Source organism: Alligator mississippiensis, chromosome 2, assembly GCF_030867095.1.
Source record: "Alligator mississippiensis isolate rAllMis1 chromosome 2, rAllMis1, whole genome shotgun sequence".
Lineage (NCBI taxonomy): Eukaryota > Metazoa > Chordata > Crocodylia > Alligatoridae > Alligator > Alligator mississippiensis.
In genome coordinates, this window is record NC_081825.1 from 232,536,658 (window position 1) to 232,557,169 (window position 20,512).

The 20,512-nt window shown below is 42.4% G+C and overlaps 1 protein-coding gene across 2 annotated transcripts in view; it reads left to right on the forward strand.

Annotated features, from left to right (window-relative positions):
* The window catches only part of SLC39A9 (solute carrier family 39 member 9), a 43,338-nt gene that overhangs the window by 9,979 nt on the left and 12,847 nt on the right, over positions 1–20,512 (forward strand). For both annotated transcript variants that reach the window (XM_006266062.4, XM_059722901.1), the window contains exons 2-6: positions 217–325; positions 7,673–7,864; positions 11,799–11,867; positions 14,027–14,112; positions 17,139–17,273. In XM_006266062.4, the coding sequence (XP_006266124.1) occupies positions 217–325; positions 7,673–7,864; positions 11,799–11,867; positions 14,027–14,112; positions 17,139–17,273 (591 nt within the window). The remainder of the gene's footprint in view (positions 1–216; positions 326–7,672; positions 7,865–11,798; positions 11,868–14,026; positions 14,113–17,138; positions 17,274–20,512) is intronic.

A 20,512-nucleotide genomic window follows, 5' to 3' on the forward strand; every position in this document is an offset into this window, starting at 1 on the left:
TGTAAGAGTCAACCCTAAAAACATAGCAAGGGAAACTTCTATTATACACACCTGACCTTGTTCTCTGGAATCAGGAATACTCATTTCTGATGGTATGAGTCTTTATTAACAAAATCTTGACCAGATTGTCGAACATAACTGTTAAAGTTCCTGGGTGTCGTTGTGTTTGGAAGAGATTCCCATTGATAACATATATTCCTTGTTTTGTGCTTGCAGGAAAGGTTAAAGCTGGTGACTGTCCTGGGTGCTGGGCTCCTCTGCGGAACTGCCCTGGCTGTGATTGTACCAGAAGGAGTACACGCACTTTATGAAGATATCTTGGAGGGTGAGAAACAGACCAGCTTTTATAGATGTCCTTGTGAAAGGCAACAAAGATAGCCTGACAGTTGTCTGAAAACAATTAAAGTTCTTCCTCCATTACCAAAACATCACAGCAGTTGCTTTTGAAAGGAAGTTAATTTGTGTTTTATAGACTGCTACTTTCTGTGGTTTAGGTCCTTTTCAGTTGTTATAACCTCTATAAGGGTTTTATAGATCTTCATTAGGGGTGTACCAATAAAGATTATTTTGGGCCGATATCTGGCCAGTACCAATCCAATTGCTGATATTCAGCCCAGCAGCTGGTAAGTGTCTGGCTTGTAAGTCTGTTGTAGGGGAAGGGGCTTGGAGGGGCAGATTGAGGCCCCTGTGATGAGGGGGGGAGGGACGGGCTGGCTCTGGGGCTGTGGAGCAGGTGCTGCACAGCTGGGGCGGGGTGCAGGACAGAGCTGCCGCTCCTCCAGGGGCAGGGGCAGCTCCTGCCACTGTGCACACTCTGGGAGGGCATGGAGGGGATGGGGGCATGTGCTGCCACTCCCCCCCCCGCCCCCCCCCAATCTGTGGAGGGTGAAGGCAGGGCAGACGGCAGAGGCACTGGGCGGGGGGGGGCTACAACGAGTTCTGGGGTAGCTGCCCCCCATATGCCTCGAACATATGGCTCCATCCTGTGCCCCACCCTGCCCCAGCCTCACTCCCTCCCTCATCGTGGGGGCCTCTATATGCCCCCAGGCCCCTTCTCCCTGAAAGACTAAACAGCCAGATGCTGCGCTTCAAGCTGCCGGGCTGGCCGCGTGCGTGCTGGAGCTGCGCCTGTGGACGTGAATTTATCAGCGATGTTATCGGCTATATCAGCCCAAATATGTCAGTTGCCAATGATATCAATTTTTCCTTGTATTGGTGCTGGTACTATACAGACCAATGTATCGGTGCACCTCTAATCTTCATATACTTTACCTTTCTTTTGCAAGGTAAAGTATATGAAGATAAAGGGAGTACCTTACTGCTCTCTAGTAACTGAAGGACTTACTTAAGCACAGTTACATTCCACTAAGTAAAACAGAAGGAACTGTGGCTGTTTTTTGCCAGCTAGGCTAACATTTTTTTTTTGGTTAAAGTTCATGTCTTGGATAGACTCAAGCAGGGAGCACACTTTAGACCCAAAAGGCTTGGGAAAACTATTTCAATTTCCTAGACTAAACGCTTAATTAGGTTTAAATTCATTTGAGTTAAATTAAGTTAGTCATTGTTTGTTCCCTCCCATTCATTTGATTGCATTCTAATCCTAGTTGGATCTTGAAGTGCTTATATTTCTGTGATATAAAGGTTCTGAATACTTTTAAAATCTGTAGTCCATTTGAAGATGGACAACAGCAGTGCATTGGGTCCTGCTGCAGTCTTTAAGGTCAGGGTAAGGAAACCTTAAGGAAATTTCCCAACGTGACTGAGATACTAATACAGATTGGAACTACTGTTGTATGCTACATTCAGTTTTGTTTCTTTCTCTAAATAATTCTTGGCTCCTCTTTTACCTGCATTAGAGAAATGCATCTTTTGAGTTTATCATATGGTCATAGTTTAGCTTGTTTCATGTTCTGTTTATTTTGTATGCACTTTGTGCATCTTGGGTGCATATAGTCTCTCTCATGTAACTTAAACTACTTTCCTATTTGAGAAACGTAGACACACACCCCCCCCCCCCCGTTATAGAAAGCACAATTTGTGTACGTGTTCATACACTTTATAAATTGTACTCCATTATAAGGTCTTGCTGTCATGAGCTTTAGATGCCAGCCTTTTTAGTTCTAAATGAGCTAAATATTATTTCTGGTTTTAATGTTATGGTTAGCAGAAAACAATTGAGTGTAGTTATTTTTTTCATTACATTTCCTACTGTTTTTTTTACCATCCCTGATGCCACAATAAGCTCATCAGAGCTATTAAACTGTTAAAATGTTCCAAACATATTATTTACTTGTCACTTTCTATTCAGTAATCCATAATGATACTGTAAACTACGTTTGTAACATCAAATAGCTTGTCCAAAATCAGTCTTGCTGTAAAGAAATACAAGTAGCATTGAAAGAATTACTTTTCTCAGATAAAGTAATTTTACTTTCTTTAGCTCTGCAGCATTTAAGTCTCAGTATGTCCTAAGTTACAAATCAGACCTTGAGCCATTGTCTCCCTTTGATCGGGAAATGGAAGAAGTGACTGAAATTAATAAATTCAGACATTGGTGTAGGACTCTGTGTAGTGGATATGAAGAGGATGTCAGAGGCTTTGCAGTTGCTTACATTGATTCAACCGTAAAGAGTCTCATAAGAGATAAAGTGTTCAACTATAAAAGTGAGGCACTCAGAATTAAGTTTAAGAATCTGATCTAACTTTCCAGCCTTCCTTCATCCATTGCTGTAACTTAAGTTTGGAAGATCAGCTAAGAAGACTTTCAGGCTTACCTCTGAATTTATTTTATTATACTTGGATGTACATAACTCTTAACTGATTCTGAGTCTCTTTTTTTGTTTGTGGCTGATCACATGCATCTAGAAGGTATCTGAATCTGTCATTGATACAAGAATAAATTCATAATTGATTTCCCTCCCTCCATGCTAATATAACAGATTGGACTGTAAAATAATTGTTAAGGTAAATCGTAACTACAGATCTTGTAGATGTAAAGTAAAGCTAATCTGTGAAGCTTATTCTTTGTCATATGTTCTTACTCATGCACACACCAGGAATGTTTGCCTGTGTTTTTGGCATTGTTCTAGGTTTTGGAAAAAACATTGTAGTCCCTTTACCCTCCCTGCTGCCTCCCCCCCCTTTTTTTTTTTTCTTTCAATGCTCACACTATGTACCCAAACTGATGTGAACTCAATATATAAAATAACATGGAGGTTGGCAAAGTAACAATTTTAAATCTTAAGTTTTTCACTTTTTACTTCCAAATGAACAGAAAACATACAGGAAAATTGGTCCACAAGATCACTTCTAGTATATGGCAAAAGAGAAAAAAAAATACAAAATAAAATTTTGATATGAGAGAGAAACTTACTGGATTGCATTTTCTTTTGGATATTTGTGTGCAATCAAAAAAGGTAGAATATTTCTTATTTGGGATTTATCCTAAAACACCACAAAAAATTAAGTTTTATTTAAAAAAAAAAAAAAGAACCAAAAAAAAAGGGTGGGGAAGATGAGAGGAATAGCTGATGCTAGAACAGGTGAATCATTTTTAGCTGTGTAATCTGTATCCAAGTCCCCCTTGATGCTGTGTTATATTGGTAATATCACCACAAATTCAGTGCAGAAGGTTGTACACTTGTAAGTGAAGTCCGAAGGATGTGGGTAGTGGTGTCCTGCAAGGTTTGGTGGGAAATGGAGTGATAACCTGAACCTGAATATATGGAGGAAGGTTATTTTCTCTTACCTGTTGCTTTTAACAGTAGTCAGTTTTTAAAATCAAGTTTCTGACTTCAGTGTGCTTTAGTTCCCACCACCCACCCCCTCTCCCCCCTAAGGTGAATGGGTCAGTCACCTGAAGCCAAATTCTGCAAAGCATCTTTATTGGCTCAGTCAGGCCACTTTTTTTCTGAGATTGCCTCGTGTGATCAGACCACTGAGGCTTCTATTTGTTTAAATTCACCATTTCTACTGGTTGCTGTTTGCTAGGTTACCATTCCTAGAAACTTTATTGTTTTGTTTTCCTCTCTAGATAACACTTTCATCGGTGCTGTGAGAACATTAACTTGTGGACATATGTTCCCTTCTCTGCTTATCTTAGTTGTTTTGGAAAAAAACATATTTAAAAGATTATATCTTGGCCCCAAACAAAGGTTTTCCAAAAAAATTTAGTTCTTACAAAAGCAAAGCTAGTAATAATATTTTTGTTGGAACTTATAAAAAAAAAAAATCTAAGGGAAAGATTTTGTTGAAATGGGTAACTATTCCTCTACAGCAGTGGAAGCGACCTTGGTAGGCAGGAGTGTTGCAAATTAAGCTCCATGCCCTCCCTGGGTGCCACTTATGATCCCTTTCCCCTGCTTGATCTGCTATGGTGCTTTCTGCTCTCTGCCCTGTGTCCCCTACCCTGTCTGATTCTGTGCTTACTACCCTGTGCTCCCTGCTACATCTGATGCTCGCTTTTTGCTCCCTATCCCATCTTCCCTGTGCTGCCTGTTCTCTCTCCCCACCCCCACCTCCATCTAGCATTTGCTGCACACAAAGCTTCCTATGCTACTTGTGGCATGCTATGGGTTGTGCATCCCTGCTCTACAGGGTTTCCAAACAGCTGCTTTTTGTGTATATGACTAGAAAGTGTAACTGACAAGTGGGATTTCTTTTCAGTCAGGTTTATTCTATTTTTTGGATTATTGTTTTGAGGACTCTCAGAAGCAGTCTTTTTAAGGGAAGACTGTAAAAAAGAGGGGGTATTCTCTTGGACAAGATGAAGAAATTAATTCCAGACACGACAGAGAGAACATAAAAGAGAGAAAGACAAAAGCAAGTGACTAAGCCAGGTGTAGCGAGCAAGGCAAAGGTTCCTGGAAAGTTAGGAAGAGAAGGGAAAATAAAGCAATAAACTTGGCAATGTTCTTTTAATTGCAAATTAATATCTATGCCTGGGGCATGGCTGAACTCCTGTGCATAATGTATTCTTCTTCCTCCCTTCTCCCACACCCCCATCACTGATTTTTTTTTTTTTTTTTTTTTTCCAAAGGTTCATTCAGTTTATAAGAAAAGCAGCAATGAGACATTGTTGTGTTTTTCCTGAACTGTCCAGGTGTCTTTAATAGTGTGTGTGGGGGTGGGGGGATCAAAATAATTGTAGCATTAAAAGGTTGGGTCTAGCACAGCATCGTGCTTACACCTTCCATAGCACCTTTTCATATTGGGAACTTCACATGCTTTACAAATACTTCTTCAACCAAATATACATACTTGCATATAATATCCCTGTTTTGGGAGGAGACAGCATATTCTAGAGGCTTGAGACCCAAACTGGGGATATCAGCTCAAACTTCTGACTCAGCTGCTGGTTTGTGCCTACCTTACAGAGGTATGGGATACAGAGACATCAGGGTCCTTTATGGATGGAGTTTGCAGAGGTAGCCAGAACAGAGCTCAAAGCTCCTGATTCCTGATTTGTTTGAACTAGATGCGTGCTGCTTTTCTACACCTGGACAGCAAGTGGGCAGACGAGCTGACTTTGACCATATTAGCTAGAGAGAGAAGCCACGTAATTTTTTAAAAAACTATAACAGGCCCTGTTAAGTAGGGTTAAATGTGCGTCAATAAAGGCTTGCTTTCCCATTTGAGTCATGTTGTGACTTCTGATGTACATACATGCAGCTCCTGCTGAAATGGATGGGAATGCAGGGAACCAACCATTCCCTGATGGGAATGGATGTGCATGCAGGGAACCAAATGGTGCTTCTTGAGGTCTGAGGGCTCTGCTTGCCATGGCACAATAGGCCCTGTATGTTTGATACAACACAAATTATTTTCTACCTTGTAAGTTTAAAGCTTCATTATTTATACTTTTTCATAGTGAATGTGACTTGCCACATTCTATTCTGCCTGTTTTAATTTCCCTTTTTTGCCCCTGGTATCACTTCAGTACATTTCTGTTTGTTTTCTGTACTGTTTTGTCTTTGAAATTAGTAGGGGTGGCAAAAGGAAAACACTTCTGTTCATGACTTTTCCTGAAGCATTAACTGCAAATTCGAACATTTGGAGCCTAACAAAACAAATGTCATCCTTCTCTCGCTTTTCTTTTTTTTTTTTCTTGCTTTACTACGTGTTTTGCTTTGTGCGGTTTTTTTCTGTTATGCACTGATATTGCTAGTGTGAGCACACCCCTAAGAATAAATTGAACTTTTGATTCAGAAGGGATTGATGCTTTGAATTAGACTTTTGTCAGTCTAATAAAATACTTTTCAATTCAAATGTCAGTAAAACTGTTAGTTTTAGGAAAATTTAGAAAGATACCTCCTACATTTGTGTATTATTCCACCCTACTGGTTCATGTCCTAAGCCAGGGCTGTCTAATGGGTAGCCTTTGGTGTTAAATTGCTTCCTGCCCCCAAACTCCCAGTGTGGGTGCTGCTCCCTCAATTGCTTTCCAGGTGCTGTCACTGGAGTCCCTGGGTTCCCCCTTGTCCCTCCTGCTGCCTTACCCTGCCCATGGGGACACAGCTGCATAGTGCAGAGCATTGAGGGATTGAGACTGAGAGAGACTGTAGCTGGGAGGGTTGGGCGGTATGTGGCGTGGCTCTGTAGTGTGGGGGGGGCACACTGTATGCCCTGATGCAAAGGCGGGTGGGGGAGGGGCTGCAGTATGCAGCTTGTGTGATGTGTGGCCAGGAGTCTGTGGCTGTCAGCCACTGGGAGGTTGGGCAGCCCCACTAAACTAGAACTGTACAACTTTTGGCCTGTGACTCCTGCAGCTACCTCTTCCAATGCTGTAGGGTAGGTGAGGGTCCAGGAGGGGGGCATGTGCTGCCGGTGCAGTGGGGATGGGGAGACCTGGAGGATTGCTAGTGTCACCCAGAGGAGGGGATCCCGAGAGCCCATCCCCACAGTGTATCATCTGTGCAGCGTGTGACCTGGGTACTGCGCTGAATTTGGACAGCCCTGCTCTAAACTACTTGATAATATTCCTTGATAGAGTTGGCAACCTACAATTAAAACAAAACATTTCACACTATTTCCTATAAATATAAAGGTTCTGTGTTGTATTTCGGTAATGTGGCACCTGCTTGTTTACTGAGGATTCACTCTTCTGCACTAGAGCATGAAAGAAGGAAACCTGCAAGTGAGCGTATGCCACTAGTGTCTGTCCCCAAGATAAATCAGGTCATTAATAAAATCCCAAATCTTTGCCTCCATCACTTTTCCTCTTAACTCAGGGGTTTTCAACTTTTTTTTTAGTCTTAAGTACCCTCAGTAGCCAGACACCAGGCAGGTGGGAGGGGTAGCATGCAGCCAGATGCTGAGTGGGGAGGTGGGACAGAGCACTGCTGCCTCCCAGGGGCAGGGCAGGAAAGCTCACTGGACTGAGGTGAGGGCAGCAGCTACTGCCTTGTGCAAGCTTTCTCACCCCACAGAGGGGCAGTACTGCCCTTGCCCCATCCTGACCCTGCTCCTGGGAAATAGCAGTGCTCTGTCCCTGCCCACCTGAGTGTACCCCCTAGGACCGGTCCAAGTACCCCCAGGGGTATGCGTACCCCCTGGTTGACAACCCCTGCTCTAACCGGGTCTTTAACAATGTCAAGCTCTCAGGCCAGGAATAGAGAACTCTGAGAGCTCCCTCTGGATGATAACGACTAATCACCATGTCTGTCTGTCTCAGGGAAGCACCATCAGGCCAGCGAGACTCAAAATGTGATTCAGTCTGAGAAAGCAGCTGAGATACCAGCCGTGCACGAGCATGGCCACGACCATTCAAGATTACACGCCTACATTGGGGTTTCCCTTGTCCTGGGCTTTGTCTTCATGCTTTTGGTGGACCAGATAGGCAACTCTCACGTGCATGCTCCAGATGGTAAGTCAAGCCTCCTCTAACATAGTAGGATTAGGTTAGAGTTCATGGCAACAACCAAAATGCTAAAGTTAAATAACACATTGCAGGTTTCTGAACATTGTTGTTTAAGTTTATCACAGGCTCCCATTCAGGTTGACGGCTAAGTTTTGCTAGGGTGTTCTACAGACAGTAAAGGCAGGCAGCAATGGTATGAAATACTAAAGTAGTGTTACCCTCTTCACTCAAGTGCTGCATGATTTGATTATTTAATTCATTAATGCTTTGGAGGCTAAACCTTGCCATGCTGAAGAGAGAACTTGTTTAAAACTCATGGATGAACAACAGTATTGATACGGTACTGATAGTTGAAACCTTGTAGGATTAATGTGCTATGTATTCTACTAATATGCCTATTGAAAGGATGTAATTTGCCTGGCTGAGTAACAGAGTGTTGGTTGCAATTTGTAACCTGTTGAGCTTATCTTGTAACAAATGTCAGCTATCTGCAGGTAAGTTAAGATCATAAACTGCTTAAGTGCACAGGAGTCCTTTGGCCCCAGTCTCTACTCCTAATGTAATTGTACTCTTTTTAACTGCATAATTCATTAACTGATTAGTAGCTGTCAATTTCCAGACATCTGATAGTAGACCTGAACCAACTAGGTCCTGTTAATGTCAAGGCTGCTGTTAGAAGCATTAGGAGAGACAAGGTAACAACGTTAATGAGGTGTAAAAGTTTTAGTGCAGGTTGTGCTAGGATTGAATGAGCATTATGTATGCTCATTTTGTGTACTTCTGGTAAGCACTAAGCCTCTAGACTGAAAAAGGCTATGCCAAAGAGAGTTTTACTTTTCTGCTTTACTTTTTGCTCTGCCCAGCTGTGCACAATTGACTTAAGTGGATTTTGCATGGGCCACAGGCATGATAGGACCTATAGTGACTTTCCTTGTTTCATAGTTGGTAGGATCGGAAGGCACCTGAGCAGATCATCAGCTCCAACCCCCTGCCATGGCAGGAAAGAGTACTGGGGTCAAATGACCCTGGCAAGGTGTTCATCCAGCCTCTTAAAGACCCCCAGGGTAGGAGCCAGCACCACTTCTCTTGAAAGTTGGTTCCAGATCCTAGCTGCCCTGACAGTGAAGTAGTGCCTCCTGATATCTAGCCTGAATCTACCTTCTGCCAGCTTGTGACCATTATTTCTTGTCACTCCTGGTAGTGCTTGGGGGAACAGGGACTTTCCCAACGCCTGCTGGTCCCCCACGACTAGTTTGTAAATGGCCACTAGATTCCCCCCTCAGCCTTCTCTTGTGGAGGCTGAACAGGTTCAGGTTCCGTAGCCTCTCCTCGTAGGGCCTGCCCTGCTGACTCCTGATCATGTGGGTGGCCCTCCTCTAGACTCTCTCCATGTCCCTCCTGAAGTGCAGCACCCTGAACTGGATGCAGTACTCCAACTGTGGCCTGACCAGTGTCGCATAGAGGTGGAGGATCACCTCCTTGGACCTGCTTGAGATGCATCTGTGGATGCATGACAAGGTACAGTTGGTTTTCCTGACCGTGTCCCCACAGTCAACCCATGTTCATTTTGGCATCAATGATGACTCCTAAGATCCTTTTCTGCCTCTGCGCTGACTACATTGGTAGTGATCATCCTAATTAGAGGTGCACCCTTACACTGGTCTGATATCAGATCAGTACCGGTATAAAGAAAACTGGCTGTATCAGATATCGGCCCAATGGGGCTGATTTAATTTGTCCGATTAAATGCCAGTGTTGCACAAATTTGCAGTGCAGTACTCGGGCAGTGAGGAGCACAGCCAGCAGTGTGGAGAGCTATCTCACTAGCTGGTAAGTCCAGTGTGGTGGAAGGGGATGGAAGGGACACAGAGAGCTGGGGGGCAGATCAATGCCCCCTGCGGTGAGGGAGGGGGCAGGCGCAGGTGGCTTCTGCCACGGGTTGCACCCCGGTGGGGGAGGGAAAGAGCATGTGCCCCCGCTTCCCTTCCCTCTCCCCTCCCACCACACCGGACTTACCAGCTGGAGGCAGCTGTATCGGAAATCAGATCAGTATCAGCCAATATGCCTCCTTAAACATCAGCTATCAGTATCGGCCCCAGAAATCTCTGTTGTGCACCCCTAATCCTAGTACATTTACAGTAAATGCATGGGGGTTTTCTATGTAGGGTACAACAGTGTTTAGATAATGCTTTCTGACAACTAGGTCAGTAAACATATAAAACTTTACATTAAAGCTATAATCCCCTTATGGAAGACTTGTGACAAATACAATAGATGATGATATCCATTCTGTCACATTTTACTTTGTTATTGCTCTTGATACTTGTCAGTATTCAACAATGTACTTAGGGTTACAGTTTTTATCAGATCCTCTCCCTTGTTTTGTTTTTTCCTACCTCTTCCACAGTTTTCTCAATTTTTTTGAAAACTTTCTCCAGAAATACTCATGTTTTGCCTTTATTTACTGACTTGGTTACCTTATTAGATTAGCTTTTATGAAGAGAGGCTTATTAGCAAATAGCCACCAAGAAAGTTGGGTGAATGACCTGTCTGAATCCTTGTTCCTTGTCTATCTTACAGCCAGATTTCTGTTTCCTTATTTGATGAAAATAGACTTCTTTTTTGTGGATGACCCATCAGAAGCATAAAAACTTTGTTATAGGGAACAGTTCTTGCTCTTTGTCTTGTGTCCAAGGTGTAAAATGCAGCACATTAACTGCAAGTGTTGCCAGAATAGTTTGGAATTTATGTAATTCCCTTTCCTGAGTTTAAACCAGCGATATTAATTGCCTAACAATTTTATTATCCCCAGATGACTAGATTTTCCTTTGCTTCAAATGGAAATAATTCTAGATGCTACCATGAAGGTATAAAATTAAATGTGATTATCTGATTTTTGTCAGACTGTTCAGTGGGAAGAAAGGAAGCTTAAATTTATAGCAATCATATGATAAAAGAACTTGAAAGCAGGTGTTTGAGCATTGTGGATTAAAAGAATGGGTGTCTTTATGCTATATAATAGCTGATGGTCTATTCAAGGGGATATAAAAAAACATTTTTACTGATCAATACCTCTCCTGTTTGGAGTGGGTTTTTCCTTTTTTCCAACACAAAAAGTTAGATTACACATAGATGATGAGGGAGTAGAGTAATCTTCAATCATTTGCAGACATGCATGGCCTGTCTGTATTTGATCAGAAGCAATTATGTCTTGCATCCTCTTCCTGCATTAAAGTGTATGGTGAGATTAGTGTCTCTGCTTCAGCACCCGTGGTGGCATAGAAGGTCCATAAAGTGCCCACATAATAACAATTCTAACTGCTATTGGGAGCCCTAAGGTGTTCTCCATGTTGAGGCTTGTTGAAAGGGCTACGTTAAGAGTAGAGGGGATGGAATGGGCCTGTAGCACATGAGGATAGTGTGGAAATTCTGGGCAGTTCCAAACTGTAGAGCCAGCCTTCAGAAAGCTGTCTGCAGCATGATGCAAGTTGGAGCCACTTCTGGCTGCTCTCATTTTGTTGGGAACTGCACTGGCCCTTAGAGCAATTCAACATCGTGAGGGTACAAAGGTGTGGCTTGAGCCACTTATTCTCTTCCACCTTCCCAGCACAGAATTTTAAATTGTACTTTGGTTTCAAGAGATTAAGAAAGATGACTGCTGTATTACACTATGAACGTTCCTGTAACTTGTGAAAGATAATCCCTGTCTTCATTTGTGTGTAGAAAAGCTGTGTTGATTCTGAAGTTGTTAGGGTCTAAAAAAATTATCTTTTGTGTTTCCAGGTATTGTTTAAAGATAAAAAGGCCTTTAAGTAAAGCATTACTATAAAAATTGGTTGTAGCTAGGAATTTATGCCTTAATGTTAGTAATATTTTTCTTCCAGCATAACTTTTATGCTTGTATTGGTAATTCTTAATTTCTTGATGATCATTATTTCAGACCCAGAAGCGGGAAGATCGAGCAATTCCAAAATCACTACTACGCTTGGACTAGTTGTCCATGCTGCAGGTAGGCTGGAAACTTCTTTTCATATAACCGAAAAGGGACCCAGAGGAAGCTGGTGGCAGAAGCCAGCAGCAAGGCCTGCCCAGCTCTGTCCCTCCAACCAGAAACCCCTGCTTAGCAGAGTCTTCTGGCCTGGGACCATGGGGCTGTTCCTGCTTCCCTGTGCTGGAGAGGGAAGTATGGCCCTCAACAGCTTGCCAAAACTTGGTAAGCAGCCCTCTGCCCAAAATAATTGTCGTGTCCCATCCCCCTCCCCCCCAATTAATTGCTGTTTTGCTTATTTTTTGTTTGCTAATCCCTCTGTGCTGAATCACTTTTACACTTCCAGAACTCTGAGGAGCTTTCAAAGACTACCTGTTAAAAAAAATCATTTGTTTTATTTTACAGGAAAAAATTTACATGTAGTGCGAGAAGGGATTGTCTTATGTGCAGGATGGGTTTTAGCTGGACTTTGACTAATGACTGGTTCTAGCTCCAGCACCAGACAGATCACAGGGCCTTTGCCACTGGAAATCTGGACATTCAGGCAGATGTGCGTGCAGGTGCACGCAGACAGATTCCTTGGGTGAATTTGATATCTTTTATTAGACCAACCCAAATAGTTGGAGAATATTTATTAAGCAAGCTTTTGGGTTCAAAAACCCTTAGTCAGGAAGTTTCAGCAGTTGGTGTGTGCTCACTTGGATGGAATGAAAAGTAAAGAAGCCAGGGGCTGGGCTGGGGAGTCAGTTGCCAGGCGGATTATAATGTATCAAAAATCCCATGTCTGTTTAGTCAAGAAATCCAAAACCTGCCAACACATCACCACCCCCACAATTACTACACCCCACAACAGAGCCATCAGCATCCCAGGATCCTACAGCTGCACCTCCAGAAATGTAATATACCTCATCCAATGCACCAAATGCCCTGATGGAAAATATGTAGGAGAGACCAAACAACAACTGCGCACCAGAATGAACACACACAGGAAATCTATCAAAGACAGAAATACCCAATTACTGGTGGGGGCCCATTTCTCACAGGAGGGCCACTCTCTCTCCAATCTCTCAGTCCTGATCCTCAAGGGAAACTTATACAACACTTCCCAGAGATGAGCCTATGAGCTCCATTTCATCGATTTCCTGGATACTAGAGATCATGGACTAAACATAGACATTGGATTTTTGATACATTATAATCTGCCTGGCAACTGACTCCCCAGCCCAGCCCCTGGCTTCTTTACTTTTCATTCCATCCAGGAAGAGCACACACCAACTGCTGAAACTTCCTTAGCCTGACGAAGGGTTTTTGAACCCGAAAGCTTGCTTAATAAATATTCTCCAACTATTTGGGTTGGTCTAATAAAAGATATCAAATTCACCCAAGGAACCTTGTCTGCCTCTGGGTGTTTCCAAGAGTTTTCAAGACCTGTGCAGCTGGATTTATAGCCTTAAATTAAACCAGGCTTTCAAATGAAGGAAAGTGAAGAATAATATTAATGTTAAAATTTTCTAAGTTACCTTTAAGGCATTTCTCTCAGAAAATAATGGTGCTAGGTATAAAACATAGGGTCGTGTGGCATAATATGAAGGGTTGGTGAATGAATTAAACCAGTAAGAGCCGTTTGTGTAACTCATTTGTTATTGTGTTGTGGCCATCTCAAGCCAAAGCAATCAAAAAAGATTTTCTTATAAGCTGCAAGTTATGCCTTTCTTTTCTTTAGCCATTAAAACAATGTTAGTTATATGTAGACCCTTCATAATCCCAACATTAATATCTAAATTTCTGTCAATTAAAAACAAACAAACAACTGAGCCTGTTTTTATGTAGGAAGCCTGTTTTATAACATAGGAGAGCCTAGTTACCAAAGCTGTCCCTGCAGAATAATTCCAGTTCATCTGTATGTGCCAAAGACTGAGTTGGCTCCGGGTTACATTTTTGCCCTGTTGAAGTCGGTACCAAATCTCCCATTGACTTGAGGGTTTCACTCTGAGTGGCTCACAGAAACAACAACAAAGCACGTTAAACATATGGTGGGACACTATTAAGGCATTCATAAGTGAGGGGAATTGTTTGTACAAGTGTAAGGTTATGTATTAGTGGCCAGTGAAAAAAGTAAAACTGTGTGGATAAATAATCGGTGATTTCATGTGCACTCTCCTGACTTTCTATCCATTAAGCTGATGGTGTTGCATTGGGTGCAGCTGCTTCCACTTCCCAGACCAGTGTCCAGTTAATAGTGTTTGTTGCAATTATGTTACACAAGGTAAGTCCTGAGTGTGAAGTATCTTTTCTTTTCTTTATTAAAGTTGTGGGGGCAGGCTTCTACCTGTAGGAGTTGATGTTTTGGGGCTCTTGGGAATGTGGTCCTGCAGGGGAGTGATGGGAATACAAATTAAGGGATTGAAGAATGCTTGTGTAAAGATAGATGGTTCTGGGTGTTGAAATATAAGGCATGTCCAGTCAGTCTAGACAGGGAAAGAATAAGGAGGGATTTGGGCTATTTGATGCCAAACTCTGCAGCCATGCTAGCCAACCAAAGCCTACAAATAGGGGGGAAGAAGAGAACAGCACAGACTGGTTAAAAAAAACAAAAAACAAAACAGCCTCACAAGGCATTTGAAGCGGGGGTCAGAGAGAAAGATTTGACTTGGGTATGCCAGCAGCTCTTCAGAGATGAGGAGGGCATGTCAAAGTGTAGAAAAAGGGCATGTTAAAGTGTAGAAAACAGCTTACTCTCCTGCTACGGTTCGTTTCTATCTGTGTGGTTCTCACTATAGGAACAATGCAGGTGTGATGAGAACTCAACAGGTTGAAGGGTAAATCTTTTTAAAGTCCTCATAATGATCCTGTTTTGTTTGTTTGTTTGTTTTGTTTTGTTTTTTAAAACGTAAGTGAGGCTAAACCAGTTATGTAATTACAGACATCTAAAGCAAAACTGAATGCAGTTCCTAAAATAAGTTGTTTGAAATGTTGACTTGGGGAAGCTATGAATATTATAATTGAAAACAGCTTTCTAGTTTCTCTTTAATATATGGGCAGTCCTGTCTGTACCATGTACAATACTTATTGGATCTTGTTTTCAGGGATTTCAAGTGCACAGTTGTATAGTTGAGTTGTATACGCCATTGTTGTGATGACAATATATTACATTTATTAGCCGTGTATTTTTTTCATACCTTTTGCATGCCTACAGTATTTAGAGATAAAATCTGATGCATTTGCATTTTTCATTTGTGCAATAAACAATGCATGTTATAACCATGTTCAGAGCTGATGATGCTAAGCTCAAAGGCCACAATGTATTTTAGTTCAGGATATGGTTATTGCTGAGTTCTTAAAAATAAGAACACTTCTTCAGTTGAAATGGTTACTGGCAATATGGTGAATGTAAAATATTAATTTTAAAGGAATAAAGAAAAGCTTTTTAAAAAATAGGTCATTTCTAAAAAGGAATTTTTTGAGAGAATGTTGTGGGGTTTTTTAAGGACCTGTTGGTTGTAGCCATGTTGGTCTAAGGACATAGGCAGACAAGGTTCTTTGGGTAAATGTGGTATCTTAGACCACTAAATAGTTGGAAAAGTTGTTCTTTGCAGGCTTTGGGCACAAACATTCTTCAGGCATAGGGAGTCTGCTATTGTTTTGTGTTCTGGATGCACTAGAAGCCAATATGCAAAATGTAGATCTGAGGTTGTCAGATGTCAGGCAGGTTATAATGTGCCATAAATCCATTGTCTATATTTAGTCCATGATTTTTTGTGTCTAGTAGATTTATGAAGTGAAGTTCGTGAACTCATCTACAGAAGGTGTTTTTAAAATTCCCTTTAAGGATTAGAACTGAGAGATTGCAGTGGTTGTCTTGTGAGAAGTGCACACCCACAGGTAATTGGGTATTTTAGTGTTGGATAGATTTTTGTTATACATTCATTCTGATGTACAGTTGTTTGGTTTCACCTACATATTTTCCATCAGGGCATTTAGTGCACTGGATTACCTGTGGGTGCCCATTTCTCAAAAGACAACCACTCTCTCTGCAGTCTCTCAGTTCTAATCCTCAAAGGGAATTTACAAAACACCTTTCATAGATGAGTTGGTCTAATAAAAGATTTCACATTTACCCAAAGAACCTTGTCTGCTTTTTAAAAAAAAAAAAAAATATATGCTTTTCCTGTTTTCTGTCCCTCTAATTAAAGCACTTTACCCCACCAGTTCTTATTTCTAGGGGTCTGCTGAACTTGAGGTAGCTGCCAGCTGATTTCATGGGCAGAAAATGGGACTGGCAGCCATGTTCACAGGTGAAGCACAGCAGGCCCCCTCCAGCCAAGGGACCCCGGTGGCCCTTTGGATGCAAGGGCTGTCTGTCATGCAGCCCTGCCCCTTGCCACTGATAGGTGGTGAGAGGTGGGGCCATATGACAGGTAGCCTTCACAGCTAATCAGCAGCCAGGAGCAGGAGTGGCAGCCTCCTTCCCCCACACCTGCAGGCTGTGCAGCCAGGCCATAGTGGCTACAAGGACTGCTGGCTCCCCAAAGGGAGCCAACATTTTATTTTTGGTAAGTGGGATGCTTTTTTCAGGGAGCCTGCCAAAAGCATGGAGCCTGCATTTTTTTTGCAGAGCCTGTCCAAAATAGCGGTTTCCACAGAAATTGTAAACTTGTGATTTTGGTAGGTCCCTACTTATTTGCTTTCCTTACCCCTACCTACATGCCTATAGAGCAACAAGGACCACTCCCACCACTCCAAACAGCTGCAGTCTGTTTTCTTTTTTGACAGTCCCCCCCCCTCTCCCCCCACCCCATCTTAATTGGATGGAATTGGATTTAAATTTTAGAGGTTTTTCTGCCTTGGTTAAAGGGACTGGGGGGGCTAAGGATCCATATCTTTTTTTTCTTGTAGATAGCCTGAAAATTCCAATTACAGAATTGGAATACATTGGAATAAAGAGTTATTGCAGCCAATCAAATTGAAATGGACATGTCAGTATTCTATAATACAGTTGTCATACAGACCCTAATACTCTGATAGGCTACTTAGTCAGCCAGAGTATAGCTTCATATACAGTGGTGCCGTAAAGAAATAATACTACAATGGTTATTGAGATGTGACAACACGGAGAAAGGCCTGATAGTTCATAGGTCAGTTAGTTTAACTATAGTGCTCAGGCTGAGAATATTCCACTTCAGTAGAGCTAGTCAAAATAGTTACCTCAACTACTTTGTTTTCAAAGTTCTGCTTAAAGTTGCCAAGAATCCTAGGTAGGAAGAAGTTGTATTGACTGTTATTTTCTTACAGGCACCAGCAGCTTTTGGCCTGGTTTCCTTCCTTATGCATGCTGGACTGGAACGGAATCGAATCAGAAAGCACTTGCTGGTCTTTGCATTGGCAGCCCCTGTTTTGTCCATGGTGACGTACTTGGGGCTAAGCAAGGTAAAGGTTTGTGATTCAGCTCTGCCAATGATGAGGTTTGAGGAGATGGACACTAGTGTGGGATTTGTTTAACAAGTTGTTCAAAAGTGCTTTACCCCAATTTATTTTTCCATACCAATAACTGTTGCAGGGATGTTACTGCCATTTAGCTACTACCTCTTCATCAAGAGGAAGGTGTTGCTTGTTATTAATAAGCAAGTAATACTTTTCCATAATTTAATGCAAAAGGCACAGCAGAGTGGCACTTCAGAGATTAAGTTGCTCAGAAACACACAAGCTTTCATAGACAAAAGCCTACTTTGTGAGACAATGTGAATGGACTTGCAGATATAGGGGGTCCTGATGAAAAGGAATCTGGTCATTTAAATACTAGGGGGAGAGGGCACTGCTGAGAGAAGTAAAGGTGGGTTGAAGAGATCAAAGGGGATAAAGCTGTTAACCCACTGAGGGACATGGGGGCTTAAAAACACTGGCTCAGGTAATGGGATAAGAATCCAAGGAGTCTATGTGATAAGCTTGCAGAAGGTAAGATTCTGAATGGCAGCCAGCATGGCTTCATTGCAGGCAGGTCTTGTCTTGCCAACCTCATCTCCTTCTGTGACCAGATAACTCATCATATGGACATGAGAGAGCAGGTTGACATTGTATACCTTGACTTCCAAAAGGCCTTTGATTTAGTATCCCACGATGTCCTTGTGAGAAAATTGGAGGATTGTGGGCTTAACTCTGAGACAGTCAGGTGGGTGAAAGACTGGCTGCAGGATAGGACCCAGAGAATTGTAGTAAATGGATCCGTGTCATCCTGGCGAAAAGTGGGCAGTGGTGTGCCACAGGGTTCAGTGCTTGGTCCAGTACTTTTCAACATCTTTGTTAATGATATGGATGTGGGTGCGAAGAGCTCACTGGCCAAGTTTGTGGATAACATTAAGTTATGGGGAAGCATGGATACGCTTGAAGATATAGCCTACAGATACAGGTGGACCTAGACAGGCTAGCAAGTTGGGCGGATCAGAATCTGATGAAGTTCAACGTTGAGAAATGACGAGCAACCCCCAACACACCTACAGGCTTGGCAGCACCAAACTGACTAGCACCATGAATGAAAGGGAAGAGAAGGCTGAGAGGGGACCTGGTAGGAGCTTACTGCTACACTAAGGGAGTACATCAAGGGCTCGGTGAGCAACTGTTCACCAGGGCACCCGAGGGGAAAACCAGGAGTAATGGCCACAAATTCCTGGAGATCGATTCAGGCTCAGCATTAGGCAAACCTTCCTCTCAGCCAGGGTGTCCAGACTGTGAAATAAGCACCCTCCAGAGGTGGTGCAATCACCTACCCTGGAAATCTTCAAGAGGACTAGACAGTCACTTTGCTGGGTTCACCTGACCCCCAATTATCTTTCCTCCTTGGTGCAGGCAGCTGGACCTGATGGTCTTCCAAGGTCCCTCCCAGCCTTACAGTCTATGAATCTATAGTCCATTCTATGGTTGCTTTCTTGTTCCACAATTTTACATTCAAATTGGTTTTTAAAGTCCTGTTATTTAAGATCAGCTACTCTGAGGTCAGTGATGGAATGTCTGAAGGGGTTAAAGGGTCCTACCACAGGCTTTTGTGTCTTTCTGGAATTGATGTCAGATGGGTGTCCATTCATTTTTTCATATAGGGAACTGCAGATTGTAGTAGGGCCTAAGCTGCTAGTTGCTTGACCAAAATTTGGGTATGTCATACTGCAAATGCTAAGTTAAGAGGCAGTGGAACTAAGGAAGCGAGAGCATGTCAGAGGTGAGAATAATTTTAGAAAGTGTGAGCAAGACTGCTTAAAAGAATTCAGCTGAAGGTTGAGAACATTTAGCACTTGCTGGTCTAGTCTACAAATGCAGAGTACATTTAGTGGTTTTATCCCAGTTAGGTCTGGTTTAGGACAAAATATAACTTAAATTGGGGATAAAAATAGGTATGTGAATATAAGCATAGAACCTCTATTGAGCCAGGCAATACAGTGTAACATTCTGGGTTCATCTCAATTAACACTCTTCAGCCTTGAACTACAGTTCTTGCTGATTAGCCCTTGCTGAACAAGGTCTCTTCTAAAACTTTCATTTGAAACCTAGGTGAGAAATCCTTTTTCCTAACAAGCTGCCCAACTGCTGGAGGCTTTTTAAGACTTTAGGAATTAGTTTAGAATTATCTCAAATGTTAATACGATTGTTATTTCTCTAGCTGAATGCATATTTTACAAATTGTAATAATTTGCTCGAGCTGTCCCATCTGTCCTGCTTAGTCATTTATGCTAGTTGTATTTTATTTTTAAATTACCTATTAAAAATTATGTGCATTTATGCTTGTTAGTATTTAATTTTGGTGCTATGGGCTCTTTGAACTTTTGTTCATTCCCAGAATACCTCTAGAAGTTAACAGAACACCCTGTCTGTCCAATGTAGACACAGAGGGGCACTGTCAACACATGATGGTATATATAATGTTAGCAGAGAAGCAGGTGAATGAGCCCATGGTGTTATAATCTGTGTTTTTTGGTCCAGTGATATGGTCTGTGCTGATGAGGAAGCACAGCTGGCATCTGTATCTGGAGCAAGGGCTGGTGACTTGGTGAGAATAGGAGTTAAATAGTCTGTTGCTGAACAGATGTTATTTCAGGTTGAGGGGCTTCTTGTAAACCAGAATAGTTTTTGTCATTTTCCAGGCAGAGCTGGAAGCCATTAGTGATGCATTCAGTGTGTTGAAGCTGGGGAGCTGTAGGTGACAACAGAGAATATATTGCCGGTGTCACAGGGTTGGTATTGTAGCCCGAGTCTGGTCCTGTTGCTTTGAGTAGCTTTGATTTTAGGTTTGTATTGTAAGTGTAGGAATCCCTGTTTCAGGTCCCTAGGATGTGCATCTAGAGAAGTTGTGGAATCACCCTCCCTGGACATTTTCAAGAGCAAGTTAGACAGACACTTGGCTGGCATGGTTTGGTTAGGGATAATCCTGCCTTGAGCAAGGGGCTGAACTAGATTTCGTGAGGACCCTTCCAACCACGCTACTCTGATTGCAGTCAGTGGGATCAGAGCAGGTATGGTTGTCATGTAGCATTTGACAGTAGAAGATGAATTCTGGTGTCTAGGATGAACACTGGTCGTATGGAGCTAGCTATGGCTTCCATTACCATGGTGGTGATGTATCCATTACAAAACTTCATGGTGGTGTCCAAGAAATTAATAAGTTGGGTGGAATACTAAAGAGT